The sequence below is a fragment of the Myotis nattereri genome (genome assembly GCF_964212035.1).
Source record: "Myotis nattereri genome assembly, chromosome: 1".
In the NCBI taxonomy this organism is placed as follows: Eukaryota; Metazoa; Chordata; class Mammalia; order Chiroptera; family Vespertilionidae; genus Myotis; species Myotis nattereri.
The window spans coordinates 123,950,345-123,975,878 of record NC_138075.1 but is presented as its reverse complement, the minus strand read 5'-3'; the positions used below and the strand labels follow the sequence as shown (position 1 = coordinate 123,975,878).

Below are 25,534 nucleotides of genomic sequence, written 5' to 3'. Positions count from 1 at the left end.
GTTGCTAACAGACATGCCCTGGGAGTTCTTCAGTTTTTAATAAAAGGAAACTGGATATTAATCCACACAAAATATTTAAGTGGTAAAGGTAACTGTATAGAAAAATAAGAGATGATATAAATGTAGGTTTGTTTATAATTCTTCTGTTCAACTATCTGATTTAAAATATATCTGAATAAAATAATATTTTAAAATTGTGTTAATGGGCTTCTAAATGCATAAACATGTAATATGCATGAAAATAATTGTACAAAATGTAGAAAAATTGGAGCTATATTGGAGAAAATTTGATATACCATTTAAATTAACTTGATATTAATGTGATTTATTTATTTTACTTTTTAAAAAAATTATATAGGCTTCAGGTGTACAATTCTATAACACATCATCTGTACATATTAATATGATTTACATATTAAAGTGATTTAAATTGTTTTGAATTAAGATGTAAACTGTAATCCCTATGGCAACAACTAAGGAAATGACAAAAACATATACTGAAAGAAACAACTATAGCATTAAAATATAAAATATAATATATAAAAGATTAAAAAACGATAATTTAAATAATCAGATTAGTAGGCCCTGATTTAAATATCAACCATAATTAACAAAAATGAAGTAATCACTTTACTTTGTTGGTATGAACTTATTTAAGCTTAAAAATTTTTTTATGTATTTGTACACACATGTATTTTAATTTAACATGATAATATCCTTTCTCTAAATGGTTGAGTATTTAAATCTAAAAACAGTGTAAATAATTCTTTAACCATAAAAGTCTTATATAGTATATTAATAAGCAAAAGTTGACATAATTTAAAATAAATTAAATGTCCATTCAAATGCTTTTGGTTTGTGGGCACATGCACATTTGCTTGGAGAAATTATTTTCACAGCATTCCCTTCACATAGGGATTTGTGTGATGTTTGTTTTCACTAAGAAGGAGAAAATTGGAAAGCTATTTCAGAACCTGATTTGATTGCTTTGAAAACAAACAAACAAAAAGTGCTTTTCTTCTTATGGCCTTGGGCTAATTGCTCTTCCTTTCAAAACTCTGTTTTTGGGGTTGATGTATTTTTTCCCTTTATCTATTTTCAAGGAAGATTTAATGGCTTATGTGAAAACTTGTTTAATTTACTTCTTTCTTATGAAAAAAAAAAAAAGGTTTTCTTCCTTATCTTTTTTTTTTTGCCTTACTCTCTGAAGTCTTACTTTAGTCTTAGTGTGTTGGGGAATTAATAATGCATGTGACTAATTTTTTTCTGATATTTTTCAAACTTAAGAAGTTATACCTAATGATCTGATCTCAGAAATAATATATCCTTATTTCAATTCTGCCTCCGAGGAAAACTATATTATCTCCAGAGAGCCATGATATAACATTATCCATTTATTATCAATTGTTTTACCTATACCAGTGGTCAGCAAACTCATTTGTCAACAGAGCCAAATATCAACAGTACAACAATTGAAATTTCTTTTGAGAGCCAAATTTTTTAAACTTAAACTATATAGGTAGCTACATTGTTATTAACTTAATTAGGGAACTCCTAAGCTGGCCTTTGCTAAAATCGTCCTCAATCTGATTGAGGTACGTTCACTGAGGTCGACCCCTTCCAACTCTCCCATCCACTCTCAACTCGTGCATGAACCGCACGCTCCTCTCCAGCGCTGCGTATCCCCTGGCCTGTCTGCGCTGCATCTCCCCTTGCCCTACCGACCTACACCCCCCACTTCTTCTAACGCCACTTCTTCAAAATAGACTCGCCCAGGCCGAAAACCTACTTCTGCTCATGGGCCACGAAGTTTCAATCGTACTGTACGTGCGTGCCTGCACGTGGTATTTTTGTGAAAGAGCCACACTCAAGGGGCCAAAGAGCCGCATGTGCTCGCGAGCCTCAGTTTGCCAACTACTGACCTATACCATAGAAAGGAAGGAAACTATGTTTCAGATAAAAACACTTTGAGTTAAAAAAAAACCTGTTAAGAATTTACATAATTATTTTAATGATGTGAAAATATACCATAGATATGTTCATACCCTCAATAATTGCTGACTAACTTTAACTTCAATACTTGCTCTTGAAATATTTGAATCCAAGTGATTTCTTATGTTCATTTTCTTACACGAAAATAATAGTTAATGTTAATTGAGTATTTATGCACCAACCACTATTCTAAGTCCTTGGCATATGTCCATTCACTTAATAGTCATAATAACCTATTAATAGGTATTATTCCCCTGACCGGTTTGGCTCAGTGGATAGAGCGTCGGCCTGCAGACTGAAGGGTCCCACGTTTGATTCCGGTCAAGGGCATGTAACTTGGTTGCAGGCACATCCCCAGTAGAGGATGTGCAGGAGGCAGCTGATCGACGTTTCTCTCTCATTGATGTTTCTAACTCTCTATCCCTCTCCTTCTCCCTTCCTCTCTGTAAAAAAATCAATAAAATATATTTTAAAAAATAGGTATTATTATTATTAGTGCATTTTATAGCAGAAAATAATGAGATAGAGAGGTGTTAAATGACCTATCTAAGGATATGACTTCAAGTAACTTTATAATAGAGCCTACAGTCTTAACCTCTACATTATTAATTATGAAAAAAGTTATTGATGGTAGAATTTAATTTTGGATCAAAAATAAGCAATATCTTTCCTATTGCAAAAAATATAGACATATGGAGTATCACAAATAACAGTAAAGATATAAACATTTACTTAGAATAAGATTAATGGATGGAAGAGTTCCTCCCATGATTAAACTCAAATCATCATAAAATAGTAAACTGGGATGAGATTTGAAAGCAGACATCAAAATTATTCTTGGACTGAGTTATCTAAAAGTAGATCCCTTTTTTTTTCCAAATTCAAGTAGCATTTTTTAAAATAAATCTTTATTATTAAAAGTATTATATATGTCTCTTTTTCCCCCATTGCCCTCTAGCACCTCCTCTCCCTCCACACCTTCACCACCTATTGTCTGTGTCTGGGTTATGAATATACGCATATCATATGAGTTCATTGGTTGATCTCTTCCCCCACTCCACCCACCCCTGTCTTCCCTGAGGTTTGACAGTCTGTTTGATGTTTCTATGTCTCTAGGTCTCTTTTTGTTCACCAGTTTATGTTGTTCATTAGATTCCACATATGAGTGAGATCATGTGGAATCTAATGCTCTTCAGGTCCATCCATACTGTTGCAAATGGTAAGAGTTATTTCTATTTTATAGCTGCACTAGAGGCCCAGTGCACAAAATTCGTGCAGGGGGGTCCCCTCAGACCAGCCTGCACCCTCTCCAATCTGAGACATCCCTCTCACAATCCTGGACCACTGGCTCCTAATCACTCACCTGCCTGCCTGCCTGGTCACCCTTAACTGCTCCCCCACTGCCTGCCTGATCAACCCTTACTATCGCTGCATGCTGGCCTGATTACTCCTAGCTGCCCGCCCCCCCCCCCCGGCCTGGTCACCCCTCACTACCCCCACCCTGCTGGCCTGGTTGCCCCTAACTGTTCCCCCTGCCGGCCTGCTCATACCCAACTGCCTTCCCCGCTGGCCAAGTCACCCCTCACTGACCCCCTGCCGTACTGGTTGCCTCTTACTGCCCCCTCCTGCTGGCCTGGTGGGCTCCAACAGCCCCCCTCTGCTGGCCTGGTCACCCCTAACTTCCCGCCCCCACCGGCCTGGTTGCCCCACGCAGCCTGCTTGTTCAATCGTTTGGTCATTCCTTACTAACCCCCCTGCCGGCCTGGTCATAGGCAGCCACCTTGTGAGGGTGTGATGGTCAATTTGCATATCACGTCTTTATTTTATAGGGTAGTATTCAATTGTATTTTATTGTTTTGTTTTAAGGGGAGAATGAAGATTTTTATTTTTTTTAATATTTTATTGATTTTTTTACAGAGAGGAAGGGAAAGGGATAGAGAGTTAGAAACATTGATGAGAGAAAAACATCGATCAGCTGCCTCTTGCACACACACTACTGGGGATATGCCCGCAACCAAGGTACATGCCCTTGACCAGAATCGAACCTGGGACCCTTGAGTCCACAGGCTGAAGCTCTATCCACTGAGCCAAACCAGTTAGGGCTATACCATTGGTTTTTAATCCACTCATCTGCTGATAGGCACTTAGGCTGTTTTCAAATCTTAGCTATTGTAAATTGTGCTGCTATGAACATAGGGGTACATATATTCTTTCTGATTGGTGTTTCTGAGTTTGGGGGACATATTCCTAGAAGTGGGATTACTGGGTCAAATGGTAGTTCCATTTTTAATTTTTTGAGTAAACTCCATACTGTTTTCCACAGTGGCTGCACCAGCCTGCATTCCCACCAGCAGTGCACAAAGGTTCCTTTTCCTCCACATCCTCTCCAGCACTTGTCATCTGTGGATTTGTTGAAGATAGCCATTCTGACAGGTGTGAGGTGATACCTTATTGTTTTGATCTGCATCTCTTGGATGATCAATGACTTTGAGCATTTTTTCATATGCCTTTTGGCCTTCTGTATGTCCAATTTGGAGAAGTGTCTATTGAGGTCCTTTGCCCATTTTTTAATTGGGTTGTTTATCTTCCCTTTGCTAAGTTGCATGAGTTCCCTGTAGATTTTGGAGGTTAACCCCTTACCAGATGTATTATTGGCAAATATGTTCTCCCATGGAGTCAGCACTTTTGTTATTTTGTTGATGGTTGCTTTTGCTGTGCAGAAGCTTTTTATTTCACTGTAGTCCCATTTGTTTATTTTATCCTTCATTTCCATTGTCTTAGGAAATGTATCTATAAACATGTTGCTATGCGAGATGTCTGAGATTTTGCTGCCAATGATTTCTTCTACGATTTTTATGTTTCCATGTCTTACATTTAAGTCTTTTATCCATTTTGAGTTTATTTTTGTGTCAGGTGTAAGTTGGTCATCTAATTTAATTGTTTTGCATGTAGCTATCCAATTTTCCCAACACCATTTATTGAAGAGACTGTCTTGACGTCATTGTATGCTCTTGCCTCCTTTGTCAAATATTAAATGAGCATTAGGACTTGGGTTGATTTTTGGCTTTTCTGTTCTGTTCCATTGGTCTATATGCATTCTTTATTATTATTATTATTATTATTATTATTATTGTTATTATTATTATTATTTTCTCTTTTTTAATTGTTCAAAGTATTACAAATAGTAGTACATATGTCTCCTTTCTTTTCCCAGTTGACCTCCCCCCAGCCTCCCCTACCCCTCGGCACCTGCCCTCACCCTCCTCCCAGTGTCTATATGCACTTTTGTGCCAGTACCAGCTTGTTTTGATTACAGTGGCTTTGCAGTACAACTTGAAATCCAGTATTTTGATTCCTCCAACTTCGTTTTCTTTCTCAAGATTTCTGGAAAGTAGATTCCAGATATCTAAATCTGGATTTTTAAAATTATTTTCTTGGTGATTCAACTATGCAAGGTAATCAAGTCTTTAACAAAAACCAATGCTTGTAAAGATCTCAAGAAAATAGTAGTATTGACTTTCATATTTCCACAAAAAAATGAAAATCATGTTTCTTTCAGGTATATAATAAAGAATATTTTGGTTGGATCAGAGACATATCTGACTAAAAAATAATTTATAAACTTAGAATAAATTTCTAATTTTCCTAAAATATAAGTAAATGAAAAGAAAAACAAAATGATAAACATTTGGATTATATTAATATTTTTTAAAAATGTTTTTTACTTTTACATTATGCACTTATTTTATGCCAGGAGCTTTTCTATGTGTTCTACAAATATTATCTCATTGCATCTTTCTATCAACTGTTGTGTGTGGCATTTTCATCTAAATTTTACATATAAAGAAACTCAGAGAAGTTAAACTGGATGCCCAAAGTCATAAGTTATGGCAGACACGGTACATAAAACTTAAACTTGGGATCATAACCACTATGCTATATTGTGTGTCTTAGGTTTTTAAAATTGTTTCTCTCTCTTAACACACGCACACACACACACACACACACACACACACACTGATTTTTAGAGGTGGTGGTCCTGCAAGTTACCTTGGATTACCTATTTAGTTACATTATTCCTAAATTCAACACATATTATTTTAAGTAGCTTTTTTTGCATTAATTGTTGTGGGGTTTTTTTGTTTGTTTGTATTTTTTATTACAGAGAAGAAGGGAGAGGGAGAGATAGAAACATAAATGATGAGTGAGAATCATTGATTGGCTGCCTCCTGCATGCTGCTCCCTACTGGGGATTGAGCCAGCAACCTGAGCATATGCCCTTGACTGGAATCGAACCTGGGACCCTTCAGTCTGCAAGCCAACGCTCTATCTACTGAGTCAAACTAGCTAGGGCTGCATTAATTGTTAATGAAATTTTAAAATCATGTTTAATATGAAGAAGCATGTATTCCCTTTCAACATACACCATTCCAAGTAGGTACTCCTTAGATATTTCAGATGGACTATCAAGGAAAAATAGTGATATTACCTTGAAAGCACCTGCCAGTGCACTTTCTTTTCCTGTGTGTATTTAGGGTTACACTTAGTTATACATAAATAAATTATACATAAAGGTATAGATGATGATCAGTCATTTACCATGGCAGCAAGAGACCAAGAGCTAACACTTTTATCACATTTTATAACTACAAACTCTTTTCATACACATTATCTTCAAGAACCTTCCATAGGCAGGTATTTATTTTTCCCCATATTTTTTAATAAAGCTAAAATATCTGATATTTGTAGAGCACTGTGATTATTGATAATTAACTGGGTAACTTTAGAAAATAACTTTTCCATACCACAGATTTTTAACCTACAAAACAGAACTGGGCTGGTAATATATACTTTTCTCACTTCCAGGGGTTTCTACCAATACCAAGATAAAGCAGGAGAAAAGTAACTGCATACTGAAAAGAGCTTTCTTGGTCCAAGTATCCCCATATGCACAGCAGGAACTAATGTTCAGGCCCTAGAGTATCACAAAAATTCTTTCTGTAACAAAAAAATCTATTACTATATAGATGTAGAATGTTATTAACTGTTTATGACCAGTTAGAAAGACCTAGTTTAGAAAGACTTTAGGTTACAATTTAATTAGACCAAAACCTCAGTTGAAATGGCATTTATAAAGGTCTAGGTCATCATTTACTACAAATGGTTTTAATCAAAGGAAAATGTGCAGAGTGAAAGTACTGACCAATATTTTGTGTAATGCAATAGCTCCCCCATCTTACAGACTAAAGAATATGAACTGGGATTCTTCTTTTGATGAATAATATTAACAACATTTGTATTTTATTTTGTTAATTCTATTTTCTTTCTTTAACTCTTGAGAAGAGAGAAACCTTTTTATGTATATACCTACTAGAGGCCCGGTGCACAAATTCGTGCATGAGTGGGGTCCTGAGGGGAGTGGGGGGAGACCCAGGATGCCATCTGCCCCCCAGCAGGCGGTGGGATGCCCTTGCCAGCAGGGATCAGAATCCCTCCTGCTGATGTTCCCACTGGTTGTCGAGAGCCACCTGGCGGCTACTTTTTTTTTTTTTTTTTTTTTGACACTTCAACTGTTTATTCCATAATCAGAAATGGATCTATGCTACCACAGAGGATGAAACCACACGGTAAATAGATTAAAAGAAGAAAATAGGTAATTTCACACAATGTCCCAGTTATCAACCCAGATGGGTGCATGGATACAATAACACATGAATGAGGGAAATCTAACAGGCTGAGGGGTTCAAGAAGACTGTCACCTACATGGTAACAAAATCCAAGGGCTCTAGAAACCAACACCAGGCCCGCCACAGGCTTCACTTCACAGGACAACCCTAACGTGCACGGGTTGCTGGGCTCTGTGGTGACTGTGTATCTTTCTGTGTAGTTGTCTGTGAGCCAACTGCTCTCTTACTTCTTGTTTAGGGCGAGCAGCATGTGAGGGCAGGGCACGCTGTCATGGAACGCAGAGGGCTGCCCAGAGCCGAGGGGAGTGGCTGGGCCCACGGGGTGAGAGGTGGGCACAGAGGACACTATCTCACCCAATTGTGGGGCGGGCTGGCTGGCCTTCATCTGCCTGACCCCACCCAGGGAGGGACCAAGCAGGGTGTCTGCCTCTCCATTCTCCATCTTTCTATCTGTGACACCCGTCACCCTTGCCAGGCCTCCCCCAAACTGAGTTCAGTTCAATCCCTGCATGTAAAAGGACACGAGGGGAGGGGGAGGTAGGGCTCCAATCCAGTGCCCCCCTGATTCCCAGAGAAAGGACCTGGTCTCAGGATGGTGGCCACAGCTGCAGAACGTAGATCCTCAAGAAAAGTTGGGAATGCAGACTTTCGTATGAGCCCCTATTCCAAAAGGTGGCAGTTTATTCACATTGTGGCAAAGACACCTTCAAGAGTAACATAGTGGGTAAAATCAGGGCCAAACCAGGCCATTTCTTCATCCAATCTCTCTGAGGCACGTGGACAGCACCAAGTCTCAGCTCTTCGCAGGACACTTCCGGGTTTTTAAGTCTGTCTCCATTCTTGTTCTTTGGGATTTTTCATCGTTGGATAAAAGGATATGTACATTGGGGCAATCCTCTCGAGATACAATATTCTAATTGTACCCATGTGAGGACGACAGCGCCCCTTAGAGAGAGGGAGCTGGCAGATGGGGAGCAGGGAATTCTGAAAACCAAAGGGATGACAGAGATGCTAAGCCTTTCCTCCACGTGTCTGACACACCTCCTCAGGCGGCCTGCAGGCCGGGCGTCTGCTGGACCTTAACCACTTGATGTCCCGGCTGCTGGCAGGCTGCCCTGGGCCCCGGGGCAATCGCCCCCTCCCCAACCACTCCTGGTACAGCTCCTGCACATGGGAGCTGGTCTCCGGAGGCCACACCGGGATGGCAGTGTAGATGCTTTCCATCTGCCGCAGCAGCGCCCCATCTGCACACCCGTCCTCACCTGGGCCTAGCCCCTGCCGCCTAGGCATCCCTCGGTGCAGGCCAGGACCTCCACAAAGTGGCAGGGGAACTTGCCCCTCTTCAGCTTCAAGACCACCTTCTGGGTGTTCTGAAAGCAGTAAGCAGCCACAAAGCACAGCAGAACCTCTCCATACCTTTCAAGGGTGACCTCCTGGAAGTCTTTGTTCCTCAGGGTGCAGTAGGTGAGCACCCCCACATCCTCATTGAACAGCTCCTTGGACGTGTGCTTGAAGATGTGCACCAGGTGCTGGATGGAGCTGGCACCCTCATGGAGCCTCACCTCCTCCTCCTTCACATCTCCAAACAGAGTGTCCACAGTGGCAGCATTCGTGACGAGGTCACTTTGCTCCATTATCTGGACAATTTCACTTGAGGTTAACACACAGTCAACACCCCAGGAACTATGCGAAGCTGTGGGAACATCTTCTTGAAGGCCCTCCAGTTTCTTGTCATAACATGGGGCCACAATGACATGGAAAATCTTGTCTGGGAATAGGTTCTGCTGTCTGGTGAAGTAATCCTTCACCAGAGAGCCCATGATCCACTGGGGAAACTTGGCAGAGGTGGGGATGACGCGGTGACCCAGCACCTGCTCTGCATATTGGACCCAGCCGGGGCAGGCGGTGGTCAGCATGGGTAACCGGGGCTCTTCCTCATGGTGCTGACGGTACTGACAAACAAATTCCTTCTGACTCTGGAGGATGCTGAAGTCTGCAGCTATCTTCATGTCAAAAACAGTGCACCCCAAGGCTTTTGAGGAAGCCACAGAGCCTTCTGGATGCATCAGTGACACTGAGGATGAATTTAGCAGCAAAATAAGGCAGAGACTGAGGACACACGGACACTGCCAGCACCTTGTGCTGTGAGGTATCACATTTCTTATTAAGGTTCAGGACACAGAAGTCGTCCTTGGCGTTCGGCTGAGAAACTTGGACTCCTTCCTCTGTGGTCACACAACTGTCACATGCCAGGCAGTCATGCAGAAATATCTTGGCATTGGCCAACTTATGGAATTCTCCCTTCTCTCTGTTCTTCTGAGCTGAACTCTGGACGCTGACTGTGGCATTCTCTTGGTCATCGGTTTTTGTTTCGTTACTACATTCCTTCCTCGTGCAGTGCTCACACTTTATCTGGAGCGGGGCGGGCGGGGGGCCAGTGCGCGTGACCTAGAGGAAGCACGGGAAGAGCAGTCACCACTGGTCACTCCTGGCATGGCGGCCGCTTTTATATTCTTTCTTCCTGTGGAGTGTCTAGGGAGGGGAAGTGGCCGCGGTGCCCAAGGCCAAGTTCCAAGAGGCCGGCAGTGCTGTCGGGATCGTGCCAGCAGTGCTGGTCCATGGGTGCCTGGTCCATTCTCTGGAAACTGAACCTGCAGGACTGCTGAGGGAGTGAGTGGCTGCTGCAGGGCTAGTGGGCCTCCTGAATGGGTCGGTCAAGACCTGCGCTCCTGCATTGAGCGTCTGCCCCTGGTCAGCGTGCGTCATAGCAACAGGCCAGCCGGTCGTTCTGGTCGTTCTGCTGTTCGGTAGCTGGGCTTTTATTATATAGGATTTTAAAAGTACTCATTATTTATACATGATTGAAAACATAAAATCCTTATAGATCACTGAAACTATTTAGATATTTAAAATTCACCTTGTGAAAATGAATAAGCACTCAGATTGAGGACGTTTTTAGTAAAGGCCAGTTTAGGAGTACCCTAATTAAGTTAATAACAATGTACCTACCTATATAGTTTAAGTTTAAAAAATTTCGCTCTCAAAAGAAATTTCAGTCGTTGTACTGTTGATATTTGGCTCTGTTGACTAATGAGTTTGCCGACCACTAGGTTAGCTGAAGCCAACAGTGTGCATCTCTTCTCAAATCTGTGTTCCCCAACCTCAGAGAGTAGTTTATAATCCCTCAAAGTAGGATCCTTTCAACCCTGGAGACTGGCGCAGTTTACATATCAAAACTTTCCCTCCTCCCTTCCCCAAACCCGCTTGTCAAGTTGGTGGTTAAACCTTGACCTGTATACTACTGCCAGTTGCAATTCTAAACTTATAAAATACCTACTGGAATCAAGATTTATTTTTGCTATGCATTCTGTAACATTTCTTAAATTGATGAAATTTCTCCTACTGGTAATTCTTTGGCTCTATAATTCAAATACAAAAATCTAAAACTTCTATTTTTGTTTTTATATTCAGTGTGTCTAATTTGTTACAGACTTATATTGGGTAAATGGCAACCGTTACCTAATACATGAATTCTAATCTGAACATTTCAAAATTTGTTATCTCCCATACAATTAAACATTGTTACATAATTTATTCCATACATTCTTCAATCTTGTGAAATTAGTTCTCAAAAAGAAGAAAAGACACTTATTAATGTAATAATTTACTTACTTTAAAGCAGTGGTTCTCAACCTTCCTAATGCCATGACCCTTTAATACAGTTCCTTATGTTGTGGTGACCCCCTAATCATAAAATTACTTTCGTTGCTACTTCATAACTGTAATTTTGCTACTGTTATAAATCGTAATGTAAATATCTGATATACAGGATGTATTTAGGCGACCCCTAAAGGGTCATTCGACCCCCAAAGGGGTTGCGACCCACAGGTTGAGAACCGCTGCTTTAAAGCAACCACAATTTTACTTTTAAGGAAAATAAACATTTGTGAATATATACAGATTATAATGACTGTCTGCATACTTCAAGCAATTTTCTTAAAAATCATCAATTTAAGCTGAAACACAAGTATAAAAGTGGGAAGATGCTGGGGTTCATGTCCCAGCATCAAGAAGGGTTCAGGAATCTGAAAAAGGGGCTGTGCGCAGATGACACAGAAATCCAGAGACTAATAAAGAGTCTGGAGATGAGTTATAATTTTCAAAGGCATTGGGGGTCAGAGGACCTTCAGCTAAAGGAACTGAAGAGTATCTCCTTGTCTAGGACCCTTGCTTTTATTAACACAATTTGTCCTAAGGCAAGGTGGAGATAATACACTTCAAAGGGTAAGGTTTCAAAGGGTACAGAAGCATTGTCAGGTTAGGGGAATTAGCCTACGGCTGTTCAGGTGTTTGGCCAGTAGGAGGCAATAACATGTAGATTAAGATGCCCTTTAACTGTCTGGCAGCCACAGTCAGTTTCTTATTTAGGTTTGGGGAAATGCCTTTAGCCATTCCCAATTGGTGACTACATGTGTGATTCAACCCTGTTGAGTCCCCAAGTCTCATCAACCTATTGATGAAACTCTTGAAATTACCACAGGCTGGAATTGGTCCTCAGCAGGAAGAAAAATAAAAAGCAATAAAATTAAAACTAAATAAAATTCAGGGTTTTTTAAACTTAAATTCTTTATTGTTTAAAGTATTACATTAGTCTCCTTTTTCCCCCATTGACCTCTCCCTGGCCACATGGAGCTCCCAGTACATGCCCTCACCTCCCTACTGTCTGTATCCATTGGTTATGCTCATATGCATGCATACAGGTCATTTGGTTCATCTCTTACCCCTTCACCCCCTGCCTTGCCTCATAGGTTGGACAGTCTGTTCCATGCTTCTATGTCTCTGGTTCTATTTTTGTTCATCAGTTTATGTTTTTCATTATATTCCACAAATAACTGAGATCATGTGACACTTTTCTCTGACTAGCTTATTTTGCTTAGCATAATGTTCTCCAGTTCCATTCATGCTGTTGCAAATGGTAAGAATTCCTTCTTTCTTACAGAAGCATAGTATTCCATTGCTTAGATGTACCACAGTTTTCTAATCCATTCATCTACTGATGGGCACTTAGGCTGTTTCCAAATATTAGCTATTATAAATTGTGCTGTTATGAACATAAGGGTGCATATGTCCTTTCTGATGGGTGTTTCTGTTTTCTTGGGATATATTCTTAGAAGTGGGGTTACTGGGTCAAATGGAAGTTTCATTTTTAATTTTTTGAGAAAATGCCATACTGTTTTCCACACTGACTGCACCAGTCTGCATTCCCACCAGCAGTGCACAAAGGGTTCTTTTTTCCCCACATCTTCACCAACACTTGTCATTTGTTGATTTGTTGATGATAGCCATTCTGGCAAGTGTGAGTGAGATGGTACCTCATTGCTGCTTTGATTTGCATGTCTCTGATGATTAGTGACTTTGGGCATTTTTTTTTCATATTTCTCTTGGCCTTCTGTATGTCCTCTTTCAAAAAGTGTATATTGGGGGAGAAACCAAGATGGCGGCATAGGTAAACACCTGAAATTGCTGCCTCGCACAACCACCTCAAAAATACAACTAAAAGAAAAAACGGACATCATCCAGAACTACAGGAAAGCTGGCTGAGTGGAAATTCTACAACTGTAGGGAAAGAGAAAAGCACACTGAGACTCAGAGGAGGTACAGAAGTAAAGTGCAGAGGTACAGAGGCATGCTCAGAAAGGGCTGGCAACTGAGGACGTGGTTGTCTTTTTCAATCTGGAGGCAGACACAAGCTCCTGATGGCCCTGACTCCAGTTCCGGGCGAGTCTGTGGGGACACAGACTCATAGGGGGAGAAACTGGACTGTCTAGCATCGGGCAGAACTCAAGGGCAGCTTTCTCTCAGAGGTGCTTTCAGTGAATACAGTGGGACACTGAGACCCAGGACCTCTTAGGGCAGGGCTGAGGATCAGCCATAGCTGTTTGCTCCACCCTGATGATTCCCTAAGACCCTGCCCTACCCAAGTTGTGTGCAGAGGCTTTTGCATATGAATGACCTGGCCCTTTGAAATCTAAAATTACCCAACAAACTGCAACTGGTCAGAAAGACCCAGAACATCCAAAAGAAGACCCAAGGCCCCACAACAGTTTGCATTGCTTCACAGCTGGGCTTCATCTGGGCACCTTCAAATCCCAAACAAAGAAGAGGAATCTGCAGATCTCTCCCTAGTTCCTGCTGGGTAGCCTCAGGCAGAGGCTAAATTAGCACCTCCTTAGAGATCCAAAAGCCAGTGTACCCAGTGGTCAGAGTGGGACCATCCAGATTACAACTCCTAAGATCCATAAGGGACACACTCAGGGGGTATACTCAATGAGCACCAAAGCCCCACTGAAGCAAGTCTTGCCCCAAAAGGGTGTCTCCAGCACAGAAGTTCTCCCACTGTAGACACAGCTGATTCTCACAGCCAATTGGCCTGGAGGTCAATTCCTCCCAGTGATACCAACTACAATCAAGGCTTAACTACAACAAGACTATGCACACAACCCACAATTACCTGTCCACCTCAGGTAATTGGGGAGGCTGAGCCACTGGGTCCTATAGGACACCTAGCACAGAAAGCCCATCTATCAACACAGGGAAGCATAAAAAATGCAGAGACAAAGAAACAGGTCACAAATGACAGAAATGGAGGAAAGCAAACTACTGGATATAGAGTTCAAAACCACACTTATAAGGTTTTTCATGAATTTTCTAGAAGACGTTGATAAATTTAGTAAGACCCTCAATAAGTCTAGTGAGAGGCTCGAGGATATGATAAAGGGCCAACTAGAAATTAAGCATACACTGACTGAAATAAAGAATAATATACAGAGATACAACAGCAGACTAGAGGATCGCAAGAATCAAGTCAAAGATTTGAAGTACGAAGAAGTAAAAAACATCCAACTGAAAAAGCAAAACAAAAAAGAATCCAATAAGTTGAAGATAATATAAGGAACCTCTGGGACAACTTCAAGCATACCAACATCCGAATTATAGGGGTGCCAGAAGAAGAGAGAGAGCAAGATATTGAAAACCTATTTGAAGAAATAATGACAGAAAACTTCCCCTACCTGGTGAAAGAAATAGACTTACAAGTCCAGGAAGCACAGAGAACCCCAAACAAAAGGAATACAAAGAGGACCACACCAAGACACATCATAATTAAAATGCCATGAGCAAAAGGCAAAGAGAGAATCTTAAAAGCAGCAAGAGAATGACAGTTAGTTACCTACAAGGGAGTACCCATATGACTGTCAGCTGATTTCTCAACAGAAACCATGCAGGCCAGAAGGGAGTGGCAAGAAACATTCAAAGTGATGAATAGCAAGAACCTACAACCAAGATGACTTTACCCAGCAAAGCTGTCATTCAGAATTGAAGGTCACATAAAGAGCTTCACAGATAAGAAAAACCTAAAGGAGTTCATCACCACCAAACCAGTATTATATGAAATGCTGAAAGGGATTCTTTAAGAAGAGGAAGAAGAAGGAAAAGGTAAAGATACAAATTATTTACAACAAATACATATCTATCAACAAGTGAATCTAAAAATCAAGTGAGTAAAAAATCTGATGAACAGAATAAGCTGGTGAATAGACTAGAATCAGGGGCATAGAAAGGGAGTGGACTGACAATTCTTGGGGCGAAAGGGGTGTGGGGGTGCGGGAAGAGACTGGACAAAAATCGTACACCTATGGATGAGGACAGTAGTGGGGATAAGGGCAGAGGGTGGGGTGGGAACTGGGTGGACGGGAGCTATGGGGGAAAAACGAGGAACTGTAATAATCTGAACAATAAAGATTTAAAATAAAAAAGTGTATATTTAAGTCCTTGGCCCATTTTTTTTTATTGGATTTTTTTTGTTGTTTTTTTAAAAATATATTTTATTGATTTTTTACAGAGAGGAAGGGAGAGAGACATAGAGTCAGAAACATCGATGAGATAGAAACACCGATCAGCCTCCTGCACATCTCCTACTGGGGATATTCCCTCAACCCAGGTACATGCCCTTGACCAGAATCGAACCTGGAACCTTTCAGTCCGCAGGCCGACGCTCTATCCACTGAGCAAAACCGGGTTTGGCTTTTTTGGATTGTTTATCTTCCTTTTGTATGAGTTTCCTATAAATTTTGCTGATCAAGCCCTTATCGGAGATAACATTGGCAAATATGTTCTCCCATGCAGTGGGCTTTCTTTTTGTTTTGCTGATGGTTTCTTTTGCTGTGCAGAAGCTTTTTATTTTGATGTAGTCCTATGTGTTTATTTTCTCCTTCATTTCCATTGCTCTAGGAGCTTTACCAGTAAAGATATTGCTACGACATATGTTCGCAATTTTGCTGTCTATGGCTACTTCTAAGTTGTTTGTGGTTTCCCATCTTACTTTTAAGTCCTTTATCCATTTTGACTTTATTTCTGTCTGTGGCGTAAGTTGGTGGTCTAGTTTCATTTTTTGCATGTATCTGTCCAATTTTCCCAACACTATTTATTGAAAAGACTGTCTTGACTCCATTGTGTGCTCTTGCCTTCTTTGTCAAATATTAATTGAGCATAATGGCTTGGCTCAATTTTTGGATTCTCTGTTCTGTTCCATTGATCTATATGTCTGTTCTTGTGCCAGTACCAGTTTTGAGAACAGTGGCTTTGTAATATAGCTTGATATCTGGTATTGTGATCTCTCCAAATTGTCCTTCTCTCTCAAGATTGCTGTAGCTATTCAGGTCTTTTTTATTCCAGATGAATTTTTGGAAAGTTTGTTCCTGGTCTTTGAAGTATGCCCTTGGTATTTTAATGGGGATTGCATTGAATCTATAGATTGCTTTGGGTAGTATGGACATTTTAATGATGTTGATTCTACCAATCCATGAATATAGTATATTCTTCCATTTGTTTATGTCTTCCTCTATCTCTTTTTTCAGCATCCTGTAATTTTCTGCGTACAGGTATCCTTTACCTCCTTGGTTAAATTTATTCCTAGGTATCTTAATTTTTTTGTTGCAATGGTAAATGGGATTGTTTATTAATTTCTCTTTCTGTGGGTTCATTACTAGTATATAAAAAAGCCATAGATTTCTGGGTGTTAATTTTATATCCTGCTATATTGCCAAAATCATTTATTAAGTCTAGTAGTTTTTTGATGGAGTCTTTAGTTTTTTGATGTATAATATTGTCTTCTGTGAATAATGACAATTTTACATCTTCTTTTCCAATTTGGACGCCTTTTATTTCTTCTTCTTGTCTGTTCGCTATGGCTAGCACTTCCAGTACTGTGTCGAACAGGAGTGGTGAAAGTGGGCATCCCTGTCTTGTTCCTGTTCTTAAGGGAAATAGTTTAAGTTTTTGCCCACAGAGTATGATGTTGGCTGTAGGTTTGTCATATAGGGCTTTTATTATGTTGAGGTGTGATCCCTCTCTTCTCACTTTGCTGAGGGTTTTTATCAGGAAAGGGTGTTGGGTTTTGTCAAATGCCTTTTCTGCATCAATTGATATAATTATGTGATTTATGTTTCTCAATTTGTTTATATGATGTATCATGTTTATTGATTTGTGTATATTATACCAGCCTTGCATCCCTGGAATAAATCCCATTTGGTCATGGTGTATGATTTTTCTAATGTACTGCTGGATCCAATTTGCTAGGATTTTGTTGAGGATTTTAGCATTTTTGTTCATCAGGTATATTGGCCTGTAATTCTCTTTCTTTGTAGTGTCTTTATCTGGTTTTGGTATTAGGGTAATGCTGGCTTTATAGAAAGAGCTTGGAAGTGTGCCTTCCTATTGAATTTTTTGGAATAGTCTGAGAAGGATAAAACCTATCCTTCTTTGGTTATCCTTTCTTCTTTGAATGTTTGGTAAAACTCCCCTGTGAAGCCATCCAATCCAGGGCTTTTGTTTGCTGGAAGTTGTTTGACTACTGTTTAAATTTCATCCATAGTTCTTGGCCTATTCAGGTCTTTTTAATTCTTCTTGATTAAGTTTTGGAAGCTTGTATTTTTCAATGAATATGTCATTTCGTCAAGGTTGTCCATTTTGTTGGAGTAGAGTTGTTCGTAGTTTTGTTGTTTGTGGTTTTTTTTTTTTTTTTTTTTACGATTCTTTGTATGTCTGTTGGGTCAGTTGTTACTTCACCTCTTTCATTTCTGATTGTGTTTATTTGGGTCCTCTCTCTTTGTTTCTTGGTGAGCCTGGCTAGAGTTTCATCAATCTTGTTTATCCTTTCAAAGAACCAGCTCTTGGTTTATTGATCTTTTGTATTGTTTTATTTGTTCTATGTTGTTTATTTCTGCTCTGATCTTTATTATTACCTTCAGTCTGTTTGCTCAGGGCTTTTCTTGTTGCTCTCTTTCTAATTCTTTAAATTTCAGTGTTAGATATTTTATTACCATTTTTTCTTTTTCTTTCTTTTTCTTTTTCTTTTTTTTTTTTTTTTGAGGTAGGCTTGTAGAGCTATGAACTTCCCTCTCAGGACTGCTTTCACTGTGTCCCATAGATTTTAGATTGTTGTGTTTTCATTGTCATTTGTTTCCAGGATGCTTTTTATTTCTTCTTTGATCTCTTTGGTAACCCAATCATTGTTTAATAGCATGCTATTTAGCCTCAAAGTGTTTGATTTTTTACCCACTGTTCTTATTGTAGTTGATTTCTAGTTTTATGCCATTGTGACCTGAGAAGATGCTCGATATGATTTCTATCTTCTTGAATTTGAAGAGACTTTGTGTGTGACCCATTATGTGGTCTATCTTTGAAAATGTCCCATGTGCACTGTATATTCTGTAGCTTTGGGGTGCAATGTTCTGAAGATGGCAATTAAGTCCATCTGATCTAGTGAGTCATTTAGGATTGCTGTTTCATTGCTGATTTTTTGTTTAGAGGATTTATCCAGTGGTGTCAGTGGGGTAGTAAAGTCCCCTACTCTGATTGTATTGCTGTCTATCTCTCCCTTGATATCTTTCAGAAGTCTTTTTATGTATTTGGGTGCTCCTGTATTGGGTGCATATATGTTTACCAGAGTTATATTGTCTTGTTGAATCGCTCACTTTAGTATTATGAAGTGGCCCTCCTTATCTCTTGTTATGGCCTTCACTTTGTGGTCTATTTTGTCAGATATAAGTATTGTTACCCCAGCTTTTTTTCTCATTTCCATTTGCCTGAAAAAATTTTTTCCATCCCTTCACTATCAGTCTATGTGAGGCCTTTGTTCTGAGGTGGTTCTCTTGTAGACAGCAAATACATGGGTCATGTTTTCTTATCCATTCAGCTACCCTAAGTCTTTTGATTGGAGCATTTAATCCATTTATATTTAAGGTTATTGATAGTTTTTTTGTTTATTGCCATTATTATTCTTTATGCCTGTGTTCCTTCTTCCCTACCTATTTCTTCTTTTTACAGCAGTCCCTTTAGTATTTCTTGCATTGCTGGCTTGGTGGTAATAAGCCAGATTTGCCTTGTTTTATCTTGAAGCTCCTGATTTCATCTTTAATTTTGATTGATAGCCTTCCTGGGTATAGTATTCTTAGGTTCAGTCCCTTGCTTTGTATCACCCTTTTATGCTGATAACAGTATGCTCAGTCATGGGTCTCTCAGGTGACAAACTAAGGAGAGAGTGCATGGATATGAGTTAGTTTGCCACTAAACCTCACATTGGTAACATTTCAGGAAATTGTGCTGTGAATATTTTTGTGATTTTTGTTGTTGGGGGTCTGGAACAGATTAATTCAACTCATGTTATTTCCATTGGGGAAAAGAACAGTTTTTGAACCGTCTTCTGGAACAAATTATGTTTATTAACTGTAGTTAAAATAACAAAATGGCAATAAGTATGTGGCTATAAATAATCATTTTCAAAGAAAATGGCATAAATACACCAATAAAAAGACATAGAGTATGTGAATGGATAAGAAAACAAGACCCACATATCTGGTATCTAAAAGAGACTCACATCAGAATGAAAAGTACACACAAAAAGGGATAGAGAAAGATACTTTATACAAATGGAAATGAAAAACAAAACTGGGGAAGAGGTACTTATATCTGCCAAAATAGACTTTAAGACAAAGGCTATAGTAAGAGACAAAGAAGGACACTACATAGTGATAAAGGGTGCAATCTAACAAGAGGATATAACACTTATAAACATTTATGCAACCAATATAGGAATACCTAAATATGTAAAGCAACTTTGGTGGACATAAACAGAAAGATAGACAGTAATTCAGTAATAGTAGAGGATTTTAGCACCCTATTGACATCAATGGCTAGAACTTTCAGACAGAAAATTAACAAGGAAAAGCTGTTCTTAAATGATACACCAGATCAAATAGATTGAAATTACAGCAAGCATTTTCTCTGACCATAATAATATGAAACTAGAATCAATCATAAGAAAAAACAGAAAAACACACACAAAGACATAGAGGCTAAAAAAATGTAACTAAACAATGAATGGGTTAACAAGGAGAACAAGGAAAACAAAAGATACCTCTAAACAAATGAAAATGAGAACAACCCAAAATGTATGGACACAGTGAAAGCCATACTAAAAGGAAAATTCATAACATTACAGACCTATCTCAAGAAATAAGAAAAACATTCAAATTAACAATCTAACTTTACACTTAAATGAACTTGAAAAATAATAACACACAAAACCCAAAGTGAGTGGGAAAAGAAAATACTAAATACCAGAATAAAAATAACTGAAATAAAGTCTAAGGAAAATATACAAAGCATCAGTAAAATCAAGAGCTGGCTCTTTGAAAAAATTAACAAGATTGACAAACTCTTTACCAGAATCATCAAGAATAAAAGTAAGAGGCCTCAACTAAATTAAATCAAAAATGAAATAGAAGAAGTAACAACTGACACCAAAGAAATGCAAAGGATTGTAAGAAAATATTATGAATAAATGTTAGCCAACAAAATTGATAATATGGAAAAAATTAATAAATTCCTAGAAACATACAATTTTCCATACTGAATCAGGAATAATCAGGAATATGAATAAACAGATTGCAACTAAAGAAACTGAAGCAGTAATAAGCACACACACAAAAAAAAACACACACAAAAAAAACAAAAACACAACAACAAAACAACAAGCAACCAACAAACAAAAAAACTCCCAACAACAACAAAAATCCCTGGACCACATGACTTCACAGGTGAATTTTACCAAACATTCAATAAAGAACTAACCTCTATCCTCCTTAAATGGTTCTAAAAATATCAAGAGGATATAAGATTCTCAAGTTCATTTTACAGGGCCAGTTTTATCCCAATTCCAAAACCAGATAAAGACACTATAAAAAAAAAGGAAAAGTATAGGCCACTATTCTGATATCTACACTAATAAAAGAGAAACATGAATATTGGTGTCACTCTGCTACACCCACCAGCCAATCAGAGTGACTATACAAATTAACCCAACACAGATGGTGGTTCATTTGAATACACAGGAGCGGAGCAAAGACTGAAGGCTCCAGCCAGAGTGAAGACTGAAGACTGAAGAATGAAGACTGAAGAGGCTTGGCTTCTCTGCTGTGGCCAGACCAAAGGCCTGGGTCCTGGGTGCCGGAGGAAAACCGGCGCCAGCAGCCAGGGGAAGGAAGGCCTATTGCATGAATCTTCATGCAACAGGCTTCTAGTCAATACTAAAATCCTCAACAAAGTTTTAGCACACTATATCCAGCAATACATTAAATAGATCATACACCATGATCAAATGGGATTCATTCCAGGATGTAAGGTTGGTACAATATCTGCAAATCAACACACACGATACACCACAGAAACAAAATTAAAGATAAAAATTATGTGACCATATCAATAGATGCAGAAAAAGGCATTTTATAAATCTGGCACTCATTATGATAGAACTCTAAGCAAAGTGTGAATACAGGGAACATGCCTCAATGTAATAAAGGCCATATATGACAAACCCACAGCCAACATCAAACTCAATGAGCTTCTAAAACCAGGTGAAACCATTAATACTGATTGCTACCAACAACAAATAATCAATTTGAACCACGCTTTGATCGTGAAACTACCAGAATGTGCCAGAAGACAGGGCAAAGTAATTTTGCTTCATAATGACCCATCATCACACACTTCAAAACCAGTTAAAGACAAGTTAAGAGATCTTGCCTGGGAAGTAGTAACCCACCCACCATATTCACCGGACCTTGCTTCTTCAGGTTACCACTTGTTCCAATCGATGGCACATGCACATTCTGAGCAGCACTTCAAAACATACAAAGAAGTGAAAATTGAGTCTCTGAATGGTTTGTCTCAAAACAAGAAAAGTTCTATTGGGACAGTATCCACAAATTACCTGAAAGATGCGGGAAATGTGTAGTTAGTGATGGACATTACTTTGAATAAAGCACTTTTGATGTTTCTCTTGAGATTATCATGTTTTGTTTGATTATAAAATCTCTATTAATAACTACTATACCTAGCATATCTACAGAAACTGGAAACATTGGTTCAAAAGAATATATTCACCCCTATGTTCATTGCAGTGTTATTTACACTAGCCCAGATTTAGAAGCAGCCCAAATGTCCATTACTGGATGAAAGGATAAAAATGCTGTGGTAGCCCTGACTGGTTTGGCTCAGTGGACAGAGCGTCAGCCTGCAGACTGAAAGGTCCCAGGTTCGATTCCGGTCAAGGGCATGTACCTTGGTCGCAGGCACATTCCCAGTGGGGAGTGTGCAGGAGGCAGCTGATCGATGTCTCTCTCTCACCGACTTTTCTGACTCTCTATTCCTCTCCCCTCCGCTCTGTAAAAAATCAATAAAATATATTTAAAAACAAACAAACAAACAAACAAACAAACAAACTCTGTAGAACATTTATATGATGAACTATTTCTCAGTCTTAAAAGAGAAGGGACTCTTATCATTTTCATCAGCATGTATTGACCTGGATAGTTTTATGCTATTGAAATAAACCAGTGAGGGGAAAAACAAGTATCATATGATTTTACTTTTATGTGGAATCCAATTAACAAAATAAACTAATAAACAAAATAAAAACAGACTCATATATAATAGACTGACAGCTGTAAGAAGGGAGGGGACTGGGTAAAAAAAGTGAGGGGATTAAACAAAAAAAAAATAACACACACACACAAAAGAACTCATAAACACAGACAACAGTATGGTAATTACTAGAGGAAAGAGTGTTGAGGGGAGGTAAAAGAGGGTATAGTGGACATAAATGGTGATGTAAGGAGACTTGACTTTGGGTGCTGAACACACAATAAAATATACAGATGATGTATTATAGAATTGTATACTTTTAACCTATATAATTTTATCAACAAATATCACCCTAATAAATTCAATAAAAAAGTGAGAAAACAAATAGAAATTCTGGAGATGAAGGACTTAATGAAAAAGATCAAAATGAATTAGTGAGCATTGGAAATAGAGCTGATCACATGAAAGAAAAAAATAGTGATATTGAAGATAGAAATCTAGAAATGATGTAGAGGTAAGACTTGATCCTGAAAAAAGGAGAGACCTATACAAGAATGATCTAAATCCATCAGGAAGATAAATATAAGAATAATAGATATACCAGAAGAAGAAGTAAAGAAGAAAGGAACAAAGAGTCTATTCAAACAAATAGTTGACAAGAACTTCCAAAACCTCTGGAAAAATCTAGATTCTCAATTCCAAGAAGCAAAAAGAACACCCAATTACCTCAATATAGTAAGCCTTTTATTAAAACTGTCAAACATTAATGACAAAGCTTCATTTTGGATTTCAACAGACTTTACTTCAGTTGTGATGATGACTTGAGCAAAAGTGGTCACCATGCTAGGTACCAATATCACCTATATCCCTAATATCTTCTAACCCAGTTAGTCTTAGTGGTGGAAGGATGGTCTCAGAACTGTTTGTCTCAAGTGGTCATTTAAGTTTAATATCAAAGGACTAGTTAATAATTACAATGTAAAACCTTCAGAAAGAAAGGATAATATTTTGTGGACCATTTGGTGTTTTTTGTATGTGTGCATGGCAGCTTTTAAGTTATTAGTTGTAAAAATCAGTACGTTTTAATGGAAACAACTTGACAAAAATCTGTCACAGAATTTTGAGATACATTGAAAAAAAGTTGAATGAGAAAAAAAATTAATAACAAAGAAGAATTATCAAGGAAGCCAATGAAAGGAAGAGAGTAACACATAAAAGAAAGCCCATATATGGTTATCATCAGACTTAGCAGAAACTACAAACCAGAAGAGAGTGGAAACAAGTATTCAAACTACTGAGAGAAATTACCAGTCAAGAATTTTATATACAGCAAAGTTATCCTTTTGATATAAAAGAGAAATAAAAACTTTTTCACACATACAGAACTGAGGCAATTTATTACTAGAAGATCTTCATTGCAGGAAATACTCAAGGGGGTTATTCTAACTGAAACAAAGAACAAAGGGTCACAAAAGTAAAGGTAAGACCACCAACATAAACAGGAATAATTTTTTACAACAAAAACATAAAAAAAGAGGGGGTGAAGGTCTGAATTTGTAAAGGAAGATAAATATCAGATGCATTAAAAAAATGACTACTGTATACATACAACTTTTTTTTTCATAAACCTAATGGGAACCACACACACACACACACACACACAAAAAAAAAAAAAAACCCAAAAAAACAAACAAACAAACAAAAAACAACAAAGACAACTAACTTACAAAAAAGGAAACAGAGTAATAAAGTATGGAATACCATCAAATAAAAACAACAGACAATAACACAAAGGAAAAGAACCAACATATAAAATGGCTATAGGAGCCGAAACCGGTTTGGCTCAGTGGATAGAGCGTTGGTCTGTGGCCTGAGAGGTCCCAGGTTCGATTCCGGTCAAGGGCATGTACCTGGGTTGCGGGCATATCCCCAGGAGGAGATGTGCAGGAGGCAGCTGATCGATGTTTCTCTCTCATCGATGTTTCTAACTCTCTATCTCTCTCCCTTCCTCTCTGTAAAAAATCAATAAAATATATTAAAAAAAAATAAAAAAAAATAATAAAATGGCTATAGGAAATCCTCATACATCAATAATTACCCTAAAATAAATGGACTGAATTCATTAAGTAAAGGGCACAGAATAGATTTTTAAAATTCAACTATATACTGCCTTCAGGGGACACATCTAAACTGCAAAGACAAGTACAGGCTCAAAGTGAAAGGATGAAAAATGATTCTCAAGCAAATAACATCCACAGAAAAGCAGGTGCTGCTATACTTTTGTCAGACAAAACAGATTTCAAGATAACAAGGGGCAAAGATCTATATTTTATAATGATAAATGGGATACTACCTCAAGAAGACATAACACTTCTCAATATATGTGTACCAAATCAAGGAGCACCAAAATATATAAGGCAACTACTAACAGTACTAAAGAGAGAAAATGATAAAAACACAATCATAGTAGGGGACCTAAATACTCCATGGACAACTCCAGATAAATCACTGAAACAGATAATCAATAAAGAAATACTGGCCTTGCCTTCCTCGTGTGGTTCAGTGGTTTAGCATCAACCTATGAACCAGGAGGTCATGGTTCTATTCCCAATCAGGACTCATGTCCCCATTTGGGGCTGGATCCCCAGCAGGGGGCATGCAGGAGGCAGCTGATCAGTGATTCTCTGTCATCACTGATGTTTCTCTCTCTCTCTCCCTCTCATTTCCTTTCTGAAATCAATAAAAGTACACTAAAATAAAAAAAGAAATACTGGCCTTAAATGACATATTAGAACAAATGTGTATAATTGACATTTACAGAGCCTTTCATCCCAGAATATCAGAGTATACATTCTTCTCTAGTGCACATGAAA

At 38.5% G+C, this 25,534-nt stretch overlaps 1 protein-coding gene across 1 annotated transcript; it reads right to left on the bottom strand.

Moving 5' to 3' along the window:
- Positions 1-7,401: 7,401 nt before the first annotated feature.
- On the bottom strand, positions 7,402-23,503 carry LOC308528258 (nuclear prelamin A recognition factor-like; the record flags this gene model as incomplete). Its single annotated transcript, XM_081103821.1, is given in 4 exon segments — positions 7,402-8,950; positions 8,953-9,698; positions 9,700-10,127; positions 23,465-23,503. Coding segments are annotated over 4 exon segments (1,473 nt in total). The 3' UTR covers positions 7,402-8,690.
- Positions 23,504-25,534: the final 2,031 nt, after the last annotated feature.